Genomic DNA, 19238 nt, shown 5'->3' with positions numbered 1-19238 from the left:
CATTATATTAATATGAGCGAACATTAATGAATTTACGACACATGTAATGAAACTGCTTTGATCCTATATTAATATTATTAACAGACAAATTGGTTAAAAATATTTTTAGTAATGATAACAAAATTTTGAAATTATACGGGTTATATTAGTGTGCTTATATATATTTAATAATAATTATACATTATATATTATACTAAAAGTTAAATTTAATTAAAATAATCAAATAAGATTTAAGATATAAGTTTAGTGACGTCTCCTAAATTTAACTTATTTGATCATATTTATGTACTGAAAAAAACGTGTGAATACAAAAAGAAAATCAAAACCATGTTATATAAAAAAAGTTTATTGAAATATGTACGTATAATACGTACACGTATTATTAGATATATGTACTTTAGTACGTATATGTATGTGCGTCAGAAGAGAGAGAGAGAGAGAGAGAGAGAGAGAGAGATTGCAACGTGCAGGTAGTGCAGTGTGTATGTATATAATCCATGCAGGTGAAAAACAGAGGGAAAAGAAAAATAAATTACTAAACAAATCAGTGTTTTAAAAAGTAATTTTTTTTTAAAAAAGATGTATTATTAATAATCTAGATAAAAATTATATTATTTATTTAATTTGGAATTTTATCAAAACTAAAATATTTCACTAGAAAAATTGAATAACTAAAAATAAAAATTATGGTAAAATTTAAAATTAATTAGAAGCTCTTTTAATTGTCAAATAAAAAATTATAGTATAGAAAACATTGATAGTAAATTAAAATTAATTAAAGTAATTAAAATTTTTATAAAAATTATAATGTATAAATATTTATAAAGAAATATGAGAACCCGGGCTGTACGATTACGACTTGTGATTACTTATTTTAGTAAAAAACCGAAAGTTTCCTTTCCGAAGTCAAACAAACACCTTAAAGGAAAACCAAAACAAATGAATCTCAACAGTGAAGAAAACCTAACCATCTGCTTCCAATTCTACCCCGCCATTCTAACGCGACCACCATTCTTGCCAACCGACGAGCTCGCCTCTGTCTCTCTTGCCAAATCCTTCTTTATCTTCACTTTTTCGGCTCTCTTTACCGCTCTCGCGAATTTTCCTTTCACTTTCTCGGTTATCTCTCTCTCTCTCCCCATTTTTGGGAACCAAGTAGATGGACGATTGAAGCTTATTTACATCCTCGATTCGGCCCTTCTCTGTAGCTCCGGTCTAGGTAAGTATAGTTATGGAACTTTGGGTTTTTAGGTTGATTGGTGAACAATTGCTGGGTTTAGGTCTTGCGTTATTAAATTTCGAATTCCAGTTTGGGATTGGGGATTCATTCGGTTACCAGTTGTTAGTAGACTTTTAACTAAACTTGGAGATGATTATGTGCTTGTTTTTAGAATTCTGCAAAATCCTAAGCTAATACTCCCAGTATAAAAAAATCTAATATTCCATCAAATTCACTATTTTATTTAGAGTTTGCTTTTTCTTCAACATTGACGGTAAATCTTAAAATTAATATGCATCGTTTGACGGTTTAAGTGAGAATCATTAAGTGGAGAGAGAGAGAGGAAAAGCGTTCATTGTCAAACCATTGAACGGTGTGAATCAATTCACGTTATATGCTTCTTAGAATGCTGATTTGTTCGCTGTTAGGAAGTAAGTTCGTCATGGCAAATTGAGAATCATGAAACAATTGCAAGATCCGTTTCATTCTTAAATTGTTATAAATTCTATATTTCTGCATCTTTTTTCATTGTTTTCTGAGCAGTCGATATTTCTATACTTCAATGATATATATGCTTTTTTATTTTTAAAAAATGATATATATGCTTTTAGACTCTGAAAAATAAGTGGATTTTTAGTAATTCAAAAGAAAGGTGATAGAAAACCTTCCATTTATGCAGTCCCCTTATTGGCCTCTCTTTTTGGCTCCATACCACAAAGCCATAGAGAGAGCCTCGTGTGTTAAGGGGTCGCACATGCGGTAAAAAGGATAAGTGGGATGTGATTGTTGGAAGCGGGATGGTCAGAGATGACGCGAGACGGGTATGTGGTTCCGGCAGATCCACAGGCAGTGGTTGCTGTGAAGAATAAGGTGCAGTCATCGCGGAGTTGGATCCTCTTGGACTGTACAGGGCAGAGCACCGTCCTCGATGTTGACAAGTATGCCATCATGCACCGCGTTCAGATCCACGCCCGTGATCTCCGCATCCTCGACCCCCTCTTGTCCTACCCTTCTACTATACTGGGTCGTGAAAGGGCCATTGTCTTGAACTTGGAGGTATTGATGTTATTTGGTCTTTTAGGTTGTTGATTTTTATTTTCTTCCTCTTTTTGGGTTGTTAAGTATTGATTTTTGGTTGTTTGTGTTTTTCTGGGTGTATATAGCATCTCAAGGCGATCATTACTGCCGAAGAGGTTAGTTTTTTTTTTCTTTTTCTTCTTCTTTTAAATTTTAAATATCACTAGATTGTGAATTTAGTTGTTGATTTTGAAGTAAAAACTGGGATTTGCTGTATGGTTAACTGTTTGAATGTTTATTTTACTTTGCAAGTTGTGAGGTTTTTCTATTATTGGCGAAATAGAAATAAGGGGACACCAGTCTAATCATGTAATCAGGAGACAGCTATTAAAATTTTTGATTTTGTATTTAGTTTTAGGTTTTTAATTACTTGGGTGTTGCTTAAAATGAATCTTTCATCCAGGGTAGTTTGATTTGGCCATTTGGCTTAGGAAGTGGAGGTATTGACATCTAAGAAACCCTAGGTACGATGTCTAGGTTTTTTACCCCTGAATTCCTAAATGGATAAATCAACCCAATTTGTCCTACATCATTGTAGCGCTTTTAGCCATAGAAAAGGTATATATTTTGAGTGTATTTGAATTAGTAACAGCTTCTGATATGATTGCATTGTTCTTAGCTTCAGAAAGGGTAGACAATTTTGTTTTTGTTCCATCATTGGAGAACTTTGGAACAAATGATAACACAGAGGCTCACATCTTAGTTTATTCCTTGGTGTTCAGTTATTGTATAAGTTTGGAAAAGAACTTAATTATGACTTCAAATGATAATTTCGATAATGGATTATTAAAATAAACTTTATCCCATCGTACTTTTGAAACTGCTTTTCTGATACACTAAGGAAAAAAGTAAAGGTGTACGCTTGCAAATGTTAATGTTCCCTTTGATAGCTTTCATGAGCATTCGGTGGGATGGGCAAATTTTGGTGTCTGTCACTTATATATATACATGCTGTTGAGAATCAATAATTGAGCTCATTTTCAAACTATCGACTTTGATTTTTAATATTTTATGGAATGACCTTGCTGTAAAGTCAAGCTCTGTACTGACACTTGTTGATGTTTGACCAATGCATTGATGTTTGGATTTGTTATTGGTCTTCTGCCTCAGGAAGGAACTAAATGGGTTTCATAAGATACAATCTTCACATTTATAATTTGTTTTTTTACTTGTTAAATTTTGCAATAGGTACTCCTTAGAGATCCATTGGATGAAAATGTTATCCCTGTTGTTGAGGAACTTCAAAGGCGATTACCCCCTTCCCATGCTATCTGTAAAGGTGAAGGAGATGGAAAAGACTTAAATGGGCAAAATGATGTTGAGCTGGGTGAAGAAGATGGTATACCACATTACTTCTATTATTTAAGAGTTAAACTGAATCAAGTTAATTATTCAAAAGCAGGGATTTTTATTCTTTATCTTAAAAGTCTTTATGTTATTTGAATTATAATCTTCTAGAAAAGTTAGTATCTATTTGTTATTTAGTATATGAACAAATTGAATTTTACAATGTAGAGTCTCCATTTGAATTTCGAGCACTAGAGGTAGCTTTGGAAGCTATTTGTAGTTTTCTAGCTGCTCGGACAACAGAGCTAGAAACTGCTGCTTATCCTGCTCTGGATGAGCTTACCTCTAAGGTTCGTTTTCCTTGTTATTTTTTCTTTCTTAAGCCCAATGGCAAAATGTCCTGGCTGCATTTATTTTCTCTACATTCTGTTATGCATTGATTTCTGAATCTATAGATTTTATATATTGCTAATAAATTGATGTTGAGGAAGGTGGTTGAAATTTTAAATGGGGTATAAATTTGCTTTGTGGACTTGTCATTCTATGGTATATTCTCTATTGGCTTCTTATTTTTCTTTTAGCTTATGATTTGGAATGAAACGTGCAAACTTAATTATATTGGTATAGAAAGTGGAGAGTTATTGGGGCATTTTTCTTGTTTTACATTTTCGGAACCTTTGGTGAAGTTGGTTGATTGGGGTGGGAAGTAACTCCTCATTGTAAATTCTTGTCCATGTCAGCTATTCTGGAAGGTTTTTGTATTTTCTAGGTAGTCTGATGGGAGAAAGGTTTTGTTAATATTGTCCTGTTCGTCTGTGATGGTTATGTGGCAGATTTTGTCAATCCTTGAAGAAATCCTTGGTTTTATATGATAAAGGGTAGGTTTAATGTTTCCCCATTTTTCTTAAGGAACAGTTCTTTTTTTTTTTTTAACAGAAGCTTTTTAAAGAATGTTTAGATTGTTATTTTTGTTTTCCTTTTTATGTTCCTCATTTTTCTTTTCTGAATTTGTAGTTTGCTTATGTTACAATAACATAGATTTATTTAATCGTTTAAACCCATGTACCTTTGGACTTCTATCTTATATTGTAAAGGGGATATTTAGGCTCCATTTGGTACATGAAAATGTTTTATAATTTTCATTTTCTAAATTTATATTTATTTTATTCATAAAACTGTGCAAGTTAATTAACAAGAGTAATAATGAAATTTAAGATGAAAATTGGAAAATTTAAGTACTGTTTTATTTTTAAATTTTTTTTTTTTTTGGTGCTTTGGTTATTCTACTAATAGGCAACTTTGTTAAGGTCTCTACTTAAGGAAATTTCTTTGATTTTCTGCCTTTACCTATCTTTAGAAATTAAAGAAATAATAGGCTTTTGGATAGAGAGAATCCTACAATCTCTAGGTTTGAAAAGTACTCTTCATTCAAGAAGAATTTCAGACATAATGCTGTTTTTATCCCACAGCAGAGGATACATACAAAAGAAGGTAGTTAATTCTGCAATTTTTGTATTTTCAGAATTACCTAAACTATCCTTGTCTTACAATATATTTATTTCCCACCCAAATATATACTTAACACTTGATTAAAAACTGCTTACATAAAAATTATATAATAACATTTAAATTGACACACATAGATAAACAAGTACACAAGATTATTCCTTTTAATTCATTCTTTGATGAATTAAGGTAAGGAATTATTTTGCCCCTAACAAACTCTTCTGTAGTTTTATGAATATGATCATGCATAAACACAGATGAATTTAGAAAATTGTTTTCTTGTACCAAAGAGAAACTTTGTGTTTTTTGTTTTTTTGTTTGCTTTTCTCTTTTGTTTTTTTCTTTTCCCACATTCGTTGATTTGTATTTTTCTTCTATTTTTTTATAACAATTACTAAGATTATGTTGTGTTTGTTCTCTTCTCATTTTATTCCCACTTAATTTTACCTATAATTTTGATAGTCTTTGAGTATTTGTTTGGCTTGGCTTTACTGTTGAAAAGCAATAGTCTGGCTAAGTGCTAAAAAACAGAAGTGTTTTAAGGTAAAAGCAGAAATTGTTTTTTACTGTTGATAACAACAAGATTAGAAGCTGGAGATAGATGTTTTCGAGAAATCACTTGTGCTGTAAGAGGTAAATAATAATTTGATGGGTATATCTATTATCTTTATGTTTTATTAATTAATATAGTTGATATTGAAAATAAAAATAATATCAATTCATTGTTATAATTTTAAATTATTATCAATTATTTAAATAATGTTTATTGTAAAATTAAATAATAATTAAAAATTAATATTTATATTAAATAAAATAAATAGAATAATTAAATTAAAGTGAATGTTTTAAATAATTTAAATTATTAGAACAGTTTCAAGAAAAATAATGTTATTTAAAAGTTATTTTTTATTATAATATAATTTTTTATTATTTCAATATTTATTATTAATTTTATAATATAATTAATTAAATATGATATCATATTTTATATTATTTTTTACCTTAAAGCTGCTTTTCTTGAAAGTCATCTTAAAGTATTTTTACAAGCACACAACACAAGCACCAACGACGCCAGATGGACCCTTAATGTACATAATTTTTGTATGTCATCTATGTGAATTCAGTTTCTAATTTAATTCATAAGTGATTTCCACCGCTAAATAATTCAAAATGGATTTAGGAATGAGATTAAAGATGAAATTATGTTCTAATTTTCTAAATCAGGACTTAAAATGAGGATTGGAAGTAGAAATTAAGTGGAAATAGAATGGGATTAGAACTAATGTAACCCAATGTTTGTACAGTCAACAATATTAATTTTTTATTAAGAAGAGACAGTCAGCAATATTATTTTAATTTGATTTTTTTTTTTTCACAGAAGACTATATTGTTATTGTTTGAAAATTTCCACTTTATACTTTGTATTTTTGTACATATGGACTTCTAGTTGAACGGCTTTTAAAGCTTTCTTGCATGTTCACTTTTTAACTCTGATTTTTTATTAAAAGAACCTTTTGAAGCTTTCTTACTGTTTTCCTTTTTTAAAAAAACTATAAATTCTTTCTTATGAAAACTTTTTGGAAGGAAATCTTTTTCTATTAAGTGTTGGTTTATCAATCTATTTTCGTATTTTACATTCTTTTCCATTCACCATTTCTTTATCCATAATGCTTTTGTACATGTGACATATAGTTCTAAACTTCTATGCCTGTTGAAGCTTTCTTACAGGGAGATTTCTTTTAAATTTCTTATTTTTTTCCCTATAGAGTGTACGAGTTATTAACCTCAGGATATGGATGGCAATAAGATTTTGTAATTTTCCCCTTTTTCCTTACATATCCGCTATACATATGTTCGTTTTGCTTTTGTGCTCTATAAATCTTTAATATATGATTGTATGATTTATTTCATGTTGTTTGAATCTTGCCTTGTGAATTCTAAAGTTTTTTGTGGAGTACTTCAATATACAGATTAGTAGCCGCAACTTGGACAGGGTTCGTAAATTGAAGAGTGCAATGACAAGATTGACCGCTCGGGTTCAAAAGGTATTTATATTGCTTCTTAATGTCAAAACTAATTGTAGCACTGTATTTGCTTGTACATTTATATTTGTGTTCAGAATTCAAACACAACATCTGACTCTCTTACACTATGTTGGATTGAAAGGGGAGGTGAAAGGAAAAAAAGAAATAGGAGGAAGCCAGAAAGGAACCATAATTTTTTGTTCGTATAAAAAAATGAAAAGATAGGAAGGAAAAGAGAGGGATAGTGAGCATAAGGAAAGAAGTTAAAAAAATTATAAATAAACAATTGTCTATTTAATTCTCTATGTCCACTTTACTATTTTCTTAATGAAGTGTGTCCAACTATAAGGATTAATTAAAAGAGGAGAACATGTTTCTTGTCCTTATGAAAACTATGAGGGTCAGCAAATTCTTTTTGTTAATTTATATAAAACTAACTTACCTGGGTCATAGTTTAGTATGGTACATGGTACGAGTACATGGTTCGTCATTTTCTTTGGCAGATGCTACTTGGGTTTGACTTCTGTGCCTCATTATTTTGGGTTCATTGTATGTGATACCCTTTTTTTCAAGTGTATATAAGATTGTTTTATATTTATACATGTTATATTTATGTGGATTTATGAACGATATGTGAAGAAATAGATTAGAGAAAATCACCTGGGTCATATATAAAATATAAGTAATTCAAAAATAAGAAAATCCAAATATTCAAGGCATCTAGATTGTAGTTGCTTTACTATTCTATTCTTTCTTCATAGCTGTTGAAACTTTGTTTTTCCTCTGCCCATGTGTATTTGAGTTTGGTTCTATACTTTGTGTCAACATGATAAAGCAAGACTACCAGATATAGATTGCAGTTCCAGTTGAGGTGCTGCAATGCTGGATATATGTACACTGCATAAAACTTAAAGCGCTATTAAGGAGAATTAAACTGCATATTCTGTCCTTTTCTTTCTCCCCCTTATTTTTAGATATGCAATCAAGGAAAATACATTTCCTTTTTTTTTCTTTAAAAAATCTTCATTTCTTTTTTTGTCTTTTACTAATTGCCAGCCAAAGATATATCAGGTTACTCTGTTTTTTTAATTAAGTTCTGTTCTACTTTGCAATCATTCCTTGAATTTGCTGCATGATGTGGACTCTTTGTTGGATAGAATCACTTCCAAGTTTACCAAATGAGTCCAGCTCATCCTTCTTTACTGGTTAATCTTGGTTGTTGATGTTTAATTTCAGTGTCTGTTATGTGAAACTCACACATGGACATTTGTTCAAACAAATTTCTTTTTATGTACTTCTCTCTTTTTTACTTGGGGCAGAGAATCTTGATTGTTAATAAAAATGACTTACTAATAAAGACTTCCTTTTTCTTGGGATAGTCAAGATAATAACAACAACAAAGCAGTCAATGTGGTAGTCATAAATGACATTTCAAACAAAAAAATCTATTCGTACCATGTACCACATAAACTATGACCCAAGTCATTTGTTCTGTAACTTTTAACATGTATCAATTGACGTCTTAATAAAAAAAATATATTAACTTTAACAATTTTTTTTTGTTCAAGGACAAAATGGTAGCTTTGCCCTTATTCACTTCTTTGATACGTCACCTTTCTATGTCTCTTCTCCATTCCTGCTTGGCCTAGATTTTTATTATTTCTTTCTTTTTTCTTCCTCCTCTTAATCAGTTTATCTTTTTTGTTTTCTACGTAATTTGCCATAAAGTAGTTGACAAACAATCTATTCATCTTCTTCTCAATGGAAATAAATTTCAGAAAATATAAGAGAACTTGCTAATTAATTTATGGCACAATAATGTAGAAACGGTGAAGGTAAACTGATCAAGTGGATGAAGAAAAAAATATTAACAATCTAGGCCAAACAGTAACAAAGACGGAGAGGAGAAAACGGAAAATTAACAAGATGTGTAGAAAAATGAGGTACAGTGATGGTTAAAAGAAGGAAGAAATAATGGCAAAAGAACCTTTTTGCCCTTCAACAAAAAAATCTGTTGAACACCAAGTTTGCCAAGACATCCACTCCTTTTATTTTTGTTACCAGATTATCTATGCAGTGTCACTCATTTCATTTTACATGCCTTTAGTAGCAGCCCACCCATTATAGTGCATAATCAATTTGAATTCAAGAAGAAAGAGTTTGTGGACCATGTATCGTATTGAATAGGTAGCATTGATTTAGGATAACACTTTCTTGGTTTGAGAAACAAATGCAGCTGCATAGAATTTTCATGCAATTAACTGAAAAGTAATCCATTGGTCAATATATACTCCAGGTTAGGGATGAACTCGAGCAATTACTGGATGATGATGATGATATGGCTGACCTTTACTTGTCAAGGAAGTTAGCTGGTGCGTCATCACCTGTTAGTGCCTCTGGTGGAGCCAATTGGTATGCTGCCTCCCCTACGATAGGCTCCAAGATTTCCAGAGCTAGTAGAGCAAGTGTAGCGACAGTTCGTGGAGATGAGAATGATGTTGAGGAGCTTGAAATGTTACTAGAGGTTTAAAGATATACTTATTACATATCTTTCATATTTTATGAAATGTAAAATCTGAAAATATAGTAATCTAATTTGCAGGCTTACTTCATGCAAATTGATGGCACTTTGAACAAATTGACAACGGTAATTTTTTTCCCTTAATCTTCCCTTTTTTTTTGTTTTAGCAAATTCAATAGACATCTATTTGTCAGTATGTGTCACATACAGGATTATGGAGGCATGACTGTGGTTTTATGGGCCTGTTTTAGTGGGTGCTTATATTTGGAATAAATCCAGAAATATAGTGGAACTTATTTTCGCAAAATATAAATTGTATTAGGATTAACAAAAAATATAATCTCATATAAAGTTCATGTGGAATTCCATCTTAGATTGTTGTTCTTTTGTAGGAGGATTTTCACTATTGTGTAGTTGAATCAAGTATGAACTTACAAATGAATTCTACCAAAATTTTGCATTTGTTTCAAAAATAGCCTTAGTGAAAGTCAACTCAATGCCTTAGAAGGTTAAGACCTTTAAGTAGTTCAGGTGCAAATGCAGCAGAAAATATTTAGTATGTAGGAACAACTTTGGAGATGGGCCGTTCTTTGTGTCCATTGATTAATTCGACACGTATATCCCCCCCCTCCCCCGACAGTTCTCATTTTAATTGTTCAATTGAAGCTTCCTCCTGTTGAATCTCATTTTTTTAATTGTTCAATTTGAGCCATGCAGCTGCGGGAGTATATTGATGACACAGAGGATTATATTAACATTCAGGTAACTGATGTGAAACCTAAATTTGGTAGACTGTACTTGAATAGTTTCATCTTAGTCTTTTTACATCCTTTTTGCAGCTGGATAATCATCGAAACCAGCTTATTCAGGTGTGTAAATGTCCACTCTATGTTATGCTTACTATTCATTCTTTGATTTTTATCGTTCTCTTGTTTTCTTTCATATGTTTTATTGAGTGAAATTGCTAAGAATCTGTATGTTGCAAGAATTTGTTTTGATTTCTTAAATTCTTATGTATGCATATAAGCATGGTGGTATTTTTATGTCTACTGCAGCGTGAGAACAGTTTTATGGGAAATATTAAAAAATAGTTTCCTTTGACTTATGCCACATTTTCGTCGTTACTTTAGACATTTTTATTTTCAGCAATCTCACCTGTTTTTTAATGTAAACTACAACTGTTTTCATGTGAAAAAGGAAGTGTAGATATTAGTTATGTTGTTATTGATTTTATAATCTGATCTGATCTTCATCTTAATGCTGCAGTTGGAGTTGTTTCTGAGTTCAGGAACTGTTTGTTTATCCATTTATTCTTTGGTGGCTGGAATATTTGGCATGAATATCCCGTACTCATGGAATGAAAATCATGGATATATGTTCAAATGGGTATGCGTAGTATGCTTCTGGGTTTGGTTTGATGGAATTTCATTTGCACAAATTTGTGATGCATCCATTGTTACTGTTGGTAGGTGGTGATTTTCACAGGAGTACTTTGTGCTATTTTGTTCGTGATGATTATGTCGTATGCTCGTTTCAAGGGTTTGGTTGGTTCCTGATTGAGATGGTAAAAGTATTTCACTTCTCTGGGAGGAAATTTCCCTGATACAGAATTTGGGGGTTTATATGAATCCTCGGACCACTTTGATTTTTAACTGTATACAAGCATTCCCATGGGTAGAAGCCGTCTATATGTTAATTTTTACATGGGAAGAAATCTCTGATTGTTATTATTTGGGGCACGTTATTGTCAGTTCAAAATGCATGCAAATAAAATATTATTTACACATAAACTTGTTATTATTTGAGAATTGTTTCTTTTTGTATATGTACAATGATTCTGCTGTTTCAATCTCATAATTTTAATTATTATTTTCTGACACGCGTAATGTTTAATTACTACTCGAACAGCACTAACCGACTTCACTTGGGTAGGGAGTGCATGGGCATCTGTTCTTGGAGCTCCTGAATTCTATACAGGAAATCACTCTTACAAAAAAAAAAAAAAAAAAAGCTACTTAGGTTTGAATCTCAATGAATTCATAAATGGTAATATATATATATATATATATATTTGGGTGTAAAACATAGCTTAAAGCAATTTAATTTTATATATAAAACTTAAAAGTAGATGTTTAATCAATTAAATGGTTAGTTAAAGTTTTCACTTTTAATTTGGTGTACTAAAATTATATAATTTATTCTGGGTGGGGAAATGATTTCGTTTATTTCAATGAATGCACGAGTCTTGTAGAGAAATCTTTGGGAAGGAAAAAAAGAAATGTTACATATTTCATTCTTCTAACTTTTCTTTTTCCTATAAAATTTGTTACATTATGTAGAAAATATTTGTTCTTTTAGAAACATAATTTATTTATTTATTTATTTTTTAAAAATATATATATATATAATGGACTTTGTCCCAATAATTCATTTAATGAAAAATTAATAAAAAACAACAAACAACAAAATAAGCTAATAAAAAAATCATTTGCTTCTTTTGTAAATAATAAATAATAAAATATTAATAATATATACCATAAAGTACCCTGACAAGAATTTGGTGGGTACTGAATGATTTAGAGTTATACCAAACCATAAGATACTTATATGTGTGTGTACGTATTCATGTATATACATCCTTACGAAATATAAGGAGGAGGTGCTCGATGTTGCTTTTGATTTGTTGATAGTGCCAAAAAAAAAGAAAGGATTCTCTACCCACATAAATATACACGGATCGACCAATATTCTTAAAACCACATCCACATAATTTGGACTGATATTCTTAACTTATTTTTCTAGCTAAAATACTAATTTAGAATTTATACTATTTATTTTTATTTAAACTAATTTTTTTTTTATTTTGTGTCAATTTTATTTTTATATTTTTAAAAAACAATTTAATTTAATTTATCTTGATTACTAACTGTTTACACTATTAACTTAATATTACGCGTTAAATTTATTAAAAAAATAATATATTTTAATTTATCTGAAAATAAGTGAAACGCTAAATATGTAATACTTTTTTGTTACTAAGAAGGTAAACTAAATATTATATTGGATGTAACTTAATATATGATATAAGATTAAAAAATTTGCCGGTGGATTGATTTAGGTCGGTTAATAGGTTCAGATTATTCACCTTCAAAACTCCTCTTCTTTGAAGTATTGGAATCACCTCTCAAACTCTTCTTCTTCTCAGATGAAGTTTATCAATGGCAATTCTTTCATTCCACAACTAGTTATTGTCACAATTATTTATTACCTAAATGTTAAACCCCATTGTTTCTCTCGTAATCTTCTCCATGGAAAACGATTAGAGAAAGTGAGTCCGTGTAATAAAGATAGGCACCAATATTTACATGTAGAGTTTTTAGAAATTTCAACTGATAAGAGTTTTTGAAATATTTTAATGGATAGGGATATCCATGGTGAGAGACTCTTGATTTTTTAAAAAAGATAGAGATAGACATATTATTACCACACCATTGACACATCGTTTTATCATATAATGATGTCAAGTGGCCTTAATAAGGAGAAGTGTTATTTGTCTCATTTTTTAAATTTTTTAGCTGGTATGAACTAAAAAATATTATATGGTAAAATTTAACTAGTTGTAAATAGTATAAAATAAAATTTAATATTTTAGTAAAATATTTATTTAAAAAATGAATCAAAGGAGCTTGTAGGCACGCCGACTTCACAATTCTTAGAGAGGGTTTTGGAATTAAGTTTTTGAAACACATTTATTGGTATAAACATATGATTTGCTTCATTTCTAATCATCATTCTAGAAAAATAATAAAGAATAAAAGAACTAGCTTTTACTCGATATAATTGATGACAATTTTACTATGCATCTTAATGATTTACTAAGATAAATGTATTCTATATTTATTACCTAATTGATTTACACTCTTAAACTCTGAATTTACTTAACACTTTTGATTTGTATTTGCTTGTACTTTTCTTAAATAATTATGATGTAATTCTATTTTTCCCCCCCGACATTTAGTAAGCATAAACTTTGGTGGTATTGTGAGACGGAAATCACTTGGACTTGGCACCTACCACCACTAGTTGTTCGAAAACAATTCTTCATGGATAAAAAAGTTTATCATAAAAGGTTGATATGTAAATAAATTCTCTTATGTATGAATTATGATAGTGGCTGTGTGTGTGTGTGTATATATATATACACGCACACACGTATTTAGATAACTATTCCCATTAAAGCACGTAGATATATACTTTGATTAATGCATCAACTAAATTCCAAGTGCTAACAGCATTTCGTGCAAGAAAACAAATACACATGAAGTGAGTGCGCACACTATATATATATATATATATATATATATGTATGTATGCTATGTTAGATATATTGGAATATCAATTGTCTCACTTTTGAGTGCTCCACAACATCTTCTCAATCTTATCTTGCCAAAACATGCCCATGTTTGTTACTTCAGGGTTTCTGTGGGGTTACCCACGTCATATACATGTTAAAGATATAAATGGAAAGTTTTTCACATGATTATCTACATACACTACGTATGTATATGTGCCATATATAGCCAAGTCGTGTCATGATCACTTTGTGGTGAAGATTAACTCGGCAAGATTTTATAAATTCAAATATTATTCGTGTCTAAAGAGAAGCGCCAGCCTAGTCCAGATCTTTTGCTAGCTAATATAAAGTTTTGTTTTGATTTGGTGAGATGTTCAATCATTGAGTTTTAAGAAAAAAGAAATGTCTCGAGTGGGAAAAAAAAAAAAAAAAGGATGTTTGACTAAAGGTATTGGACCATAAGTAAATGTAAAGGAGTTGATTTATTCATAGATATATTGATAATAATTTCACGTGGGGCAACTTTTTTACTCATTTTCTTCTTCATGTTTATATATATATATATATATATATGACATGAACTGGGTTATACGTACAGTGCATGGCAAAATAGAAATGATTGGGAGCATGCGGTAAAATTCCAGCAACATGGTACATTTAATTATATTTATATTTTTAATTACATTACATTTTATGTTATTTTAGTAAATTTATTAAATACAGTATTTTGTAGTGAGGTACGTACTCAATACACTTTTTATGTAATATTTAAAAAATCTAAATCAGCTCTTATACTTTATTTTTGGTGTAATATTAATCCTTATTGTTAGTGGGTGTTATAATCATGTTTAATTATGATGGAAAATGGAGAGGTGTAATATGTAGGTGAGAGGAGAAAGAGAGTCGCACTAAGAGTGTGTGCTGTGGAAGAGATATATATATATATATATTTTTTTTTCTGATCAACTTGTGGAAGAGATTCAAAATGAATATATATATATATATACTTACATATATATATATATAGATATATATATATATATATATAAGTATCACCCACATGATATTTGTCAAATTTTGATATATTAGATGCCTCATATTTCCTTAATTAACAAAATTTGAAGTAATGTAGCAAATTCTTGAGCATGATTCTTTTTCACATCAAATTAAAAGTTTGTGTTCCTCCAATAATAATTATCAAGAGCAATAAAAATAAAAATAACAACAATTATCTATTTATTTTTTTAAACTATTCATTCATTTATATATATATATATATAAAATGTCTCCTCACTATTTAGGGTACAAGAGTGGTGTCTCTTTATTTTTTTAAATTTTTTTCTCACGACTTTTAATTTTTTGTATCTCCTTTTGAGAGCTTTTTCTTTTCTAAAGCTCACACTTTTTTGAGCGAAATTTAAAAAAAAAATTTAAAAAAATATTTAAAGAACTTTTTAGTATTGTACACATAAACATATTTTATCTCTTTACTTGTTTCTTTTTTATTGTGGTGTTTATATAAAATAGACTGAGTTCTGTTTATTAAAGATAAATTAATGTGTAATCACCAAAAATTATACTTACCTTTCTCCACTAAGAAATGAACTACCATTTGTCCTCAAAACAATATACTATCATCTTCATTAAATAGCCAAGTTACTTTTATCCAATAAGAAGTAGATTGACACATGGTAATCTTGAGAGTTCTGTCTGTTTATCTAATTTTCTATATCTTTTTATAAGATTCATTTTACTTTATATTTATTATCCATTTGGTATTATTTTTATTTATATTTATTGTCTAATCGATGTTTATTATCCCTTCGAGCTTTTGACAATAATTTTTTACTATCAATCAAGATTTATTTCCGTATGATATTTTTTATTCATCAAGTCTTTTATTAATTTAGTACTTACTATGCACTAAGCCTTTTGTCCACTTAATATTTACTCTCCTCCTAACTAGCTTAGCAAATAATTTTTTATTTCTTTTTAAGGACGAAATTTTTTATTTGTCTAGTGACGAACCGTTTATCAATCTAGTAGACTTTAAGTTAAAACAATATACATCTTCAAGAGGTACACGATTTTAAAGGCAATTACCATTGAGAGAGCTTTATGTGTTTTACAATCGATTTGTCTACTTTTAGTTATTTTTTTCTTGTTAGATATTTTGTTGCCACTTGCCATAAAATATGATTATTTTAGATATTTAACTTCTAGTAACGTCATATGTCTCTATGGTAATACGACAGTACTCTAAAAATATTCAAATTTAAAGAAGTTATTAGAGGTAATATAAAACACTAAAGTTTGATATTGACATTGTTTGGTGATTCAAATATTTAAGTTTAAACTAGAATTATAAAGAACCTACAATATAATGTGGATTGGTTGATTAATATTTAAATTACATGCACTTCTCATATTTTTTACCTATTGTGAAAGTAGACAATTCTAATATTTAATGGTAAATTAAATATACTAAAAATATAAGAATTATTTACTCCACAAACCATGGTGGGAAGTGGAATCCAAATATATATGAAATGATATAAAACAAAAAGTATTGTCATAATCAAATATATTAAAAATAGAAGAATTATTTACTCCACAAACCATGGTGAGAAGTGGAACCCAAATATATATGAAACGATATAAAACAGAAAGTATTGTCATAATTAAATATACTAAAAATAAAATAATTATTTACTCCACAAATCATAACGGGAAGTGAAATTCAAATATATATGAAATGATATACAACTTTAAAGGTTTTCATACAATTTCTATGGCTACCATTTTTTTGAAGAAATCTTCCTTTGTTTGAGAATGTAACTTATGACAAGTAAAAGTTCATAAAATATTTTGATTTATTTTTTCTAATTCTCACACTTTCGCATATATTAATATAAAATATCTTGTAACAAAAAGAAAAAATCTATTTCATTCTCATGAAACTTTTCTTTCAAATATATTCTATATACCACGTGAGCCTCCCCATATATGCATTGAGAGTAATGACATACTTGATATGCATTATAAAAATTTATTCTTGAAAAATATGTTGTTGTCATCAAATAATTAAGATCGTAAAAAATCACATGCCATAAGAGAGAACATTACCATTTAGTCATGAAGAAGCTATCCTAGTTAACTTTCTTTTGCCAATTACCTGGACCTACTAATCAAGGCTTCTTAAGATGCCTTTTAAATTATGTGTTGATTTGAAATGTATATAGTAAAAAAGAAAAAAAAAATTCCTAAAGGTATAATGCTATAAATGCCCTTTGATTTTTTTTTTTAGTAAAAATTTCGTATATTTATTAATTAACACTCGCATATAATGATAAGACAACTTTCAAATACAACACACGAAACCCAAATGCAACTCAAACTCACACTCATAAAAATTTCAAATGGCTGAGAATAAAGTAATTAAAATCAATTAATGAAAAGTATACCACTAAAACAAAACTAACATATGAGGCATTCTCGTGTGTATATCATATTGAGTAAAAATCAAGCTATGGAATAGTAAGACCAAACCCTTAGGTAAAGAGGTCAATGCAATTTGCTTTCATTTAACTCAATTAAGCGTCAGATTAACAAAATACTTCCTTTCAAATTAAAGATGCAAATGCAATTTGTTTCTATTTAACTCAAGTAAACACCAAATTAATACAACAAAAGTAATTAAACTTTTTGTCAAATCTAACTAACATACATAAAATAAACAAAGTTCACTCTCTTTTCACAAGTACAACAATAACATGGGAGTTTTAAAAAATAAAAGGAAAAAATAAGGCATTAAACTAAATCTTGACTATATACTCCGATAAATTTTCATTTTAAAGATCTTAATACTTAAATAATTCTTTTGTAATGACAAAAGAACATTAAAGATTAAAAACAAACACACATGGCCAACATATGAAAGACATATTTGAATAATCTAATCATTCTTTTCGTACATTCTTTTAATATATAAATTGATATACATTGTGGTTAACCCTAAATTCTAATAAAAGATATTCGTTATTAAGAAAGGAGATAAAAAAATCTACAAAGAAATAAAAGCAACAAATTATTTGAATTACGATTGTTTCTCTAAAAATTTAACTTAAAGGGTTACAAATAATAATTAAGAAATCATAACAAAACAGTTGATTGGATCACATATACGCTTTTATGCAATTATGTAAATTATATAATAAAGAGTAAAATATGATAGAACAATTTGTGGTCAAAATGAGTGAGACAAATTTTTTTAAAAAATTGAAATTGTTTGATTCAATTATCAACATCAATTTGATACTTGTTGATAACCAAAAGCAAGAAAAAAGTAATAAGTTGAAATTAAAAAATCGAATGAGAAGAGATAAAACATGAGTAACTGAATGATATTGTTTGACTCAAGATAGTTTGCTTATTTCTTATTTATCCTTCTTCTATTCTTATTTATAAATTAAATATGCTCTTGTCAACTATGATTCATAATGATTTCTGACACTTTTTATTTTTTTTTAATGGAGGATTCTTAACAAACAAAATCTTCTACAATCTACTTACTTTAGATATGTGATTAACATTTATTACGAATAGATATCTAAATAGCCTTTACTAATCTAAAATCAATTTCATTTTCCTCCCTCTCATAGGAGTTGGCACTAATTGACTTGTGAAAAAATAAATTGAATTGCATGCATGTTTTAATAAATTTTTTATATTTTATTAAGTACGTAATATTTATTAATTAATAATAACACAATCTTCTTCTAATGGAAATATAAATTCACAATTTAATCACGTGAATAAACGGAATTAACCACAATCCAATAGACTCTAAAAAAAAAATTACCACATCTTTTAGTTCTCTAATTTAAAAAGTATATAATACAAAACAGAATATAATTAAAATTCTTGCTAGAGAACGAAATAATGTTTTTGTTTTTCCAACAGAAATTCTTCGCCCCCATCACTTTCCGTGTACTTGTTTTAACCCACAAAAAAATTGTTCATGCATACCAAATAGTTGGCAACGCTGCGAACTTCCCACGTGTAAAGGTTACACGTGTCGACCAGTGGGACGTACACTTGTACGTAACATAGAAATGGGAGTTGGACTACTGTCAGGTAACCGAGCTGTTACTTTATAAATGTCGACATTATTTGCCATCATCATGACACTAGCTCGAAAACTGAAAGTGGGATTAACCTTTTTCCTCCGCAGACAAAAACCAGTTGCAG

At 29.1% G+C, this 19238-nt stretch overlaps 1 protein-coding gene across 1 annotated transcript; it reads left to right on the top strand.

Moving 5' to 3' along the window:
* The first annotated feature begins 905 nt into the window (after positions 1-905).
* On the top strand, positions 906-11511 carry LOC110820209 (magnesium transporter MRS2-2-like). Its single transcript, XM_088217589.1, has 12 exons — positions 906-1219; positions 1899-2275; positions 2383-2412; positions 3485-3635; positions 3812-3933; positions 7060-7134; positions 9410-9637; positions 9716-9760; positions 10352-10396; positions 10474-10503; positions 10901-11020; positions 11104-11511. The coding sequence occupies exons 2-12, from the start codon at positions 2027-2029 to the stop codon at positions 11188-11190; spliced, it is 1182 nt and encodes a 393-aa protein (XP_088073715.1). The 5' UTR covers positions 906-1219; positions 1899-2026; the 3' UTR covers positions 11191-11511.
* The last annotated feature ends 7727 nt before the right edge of the window (positions 11512-19238 follow it).

This window comes from Carica papaya, chromosome 1, assembly GCF_054855325.1.
Source record: "Carica papaya isolate Zhongbai chromosome 1, ASM5485532v1, whole genome shotgun sequence".
NCBI lineage: Eukaryota > Viridiplantae > Streptophyta > Magnoliopsida > Brassicales > Caricaceae > Carica > Carica papaya.
This window is presented reverse-complemented; position numbering and strand designations above follow the sequence as displayed.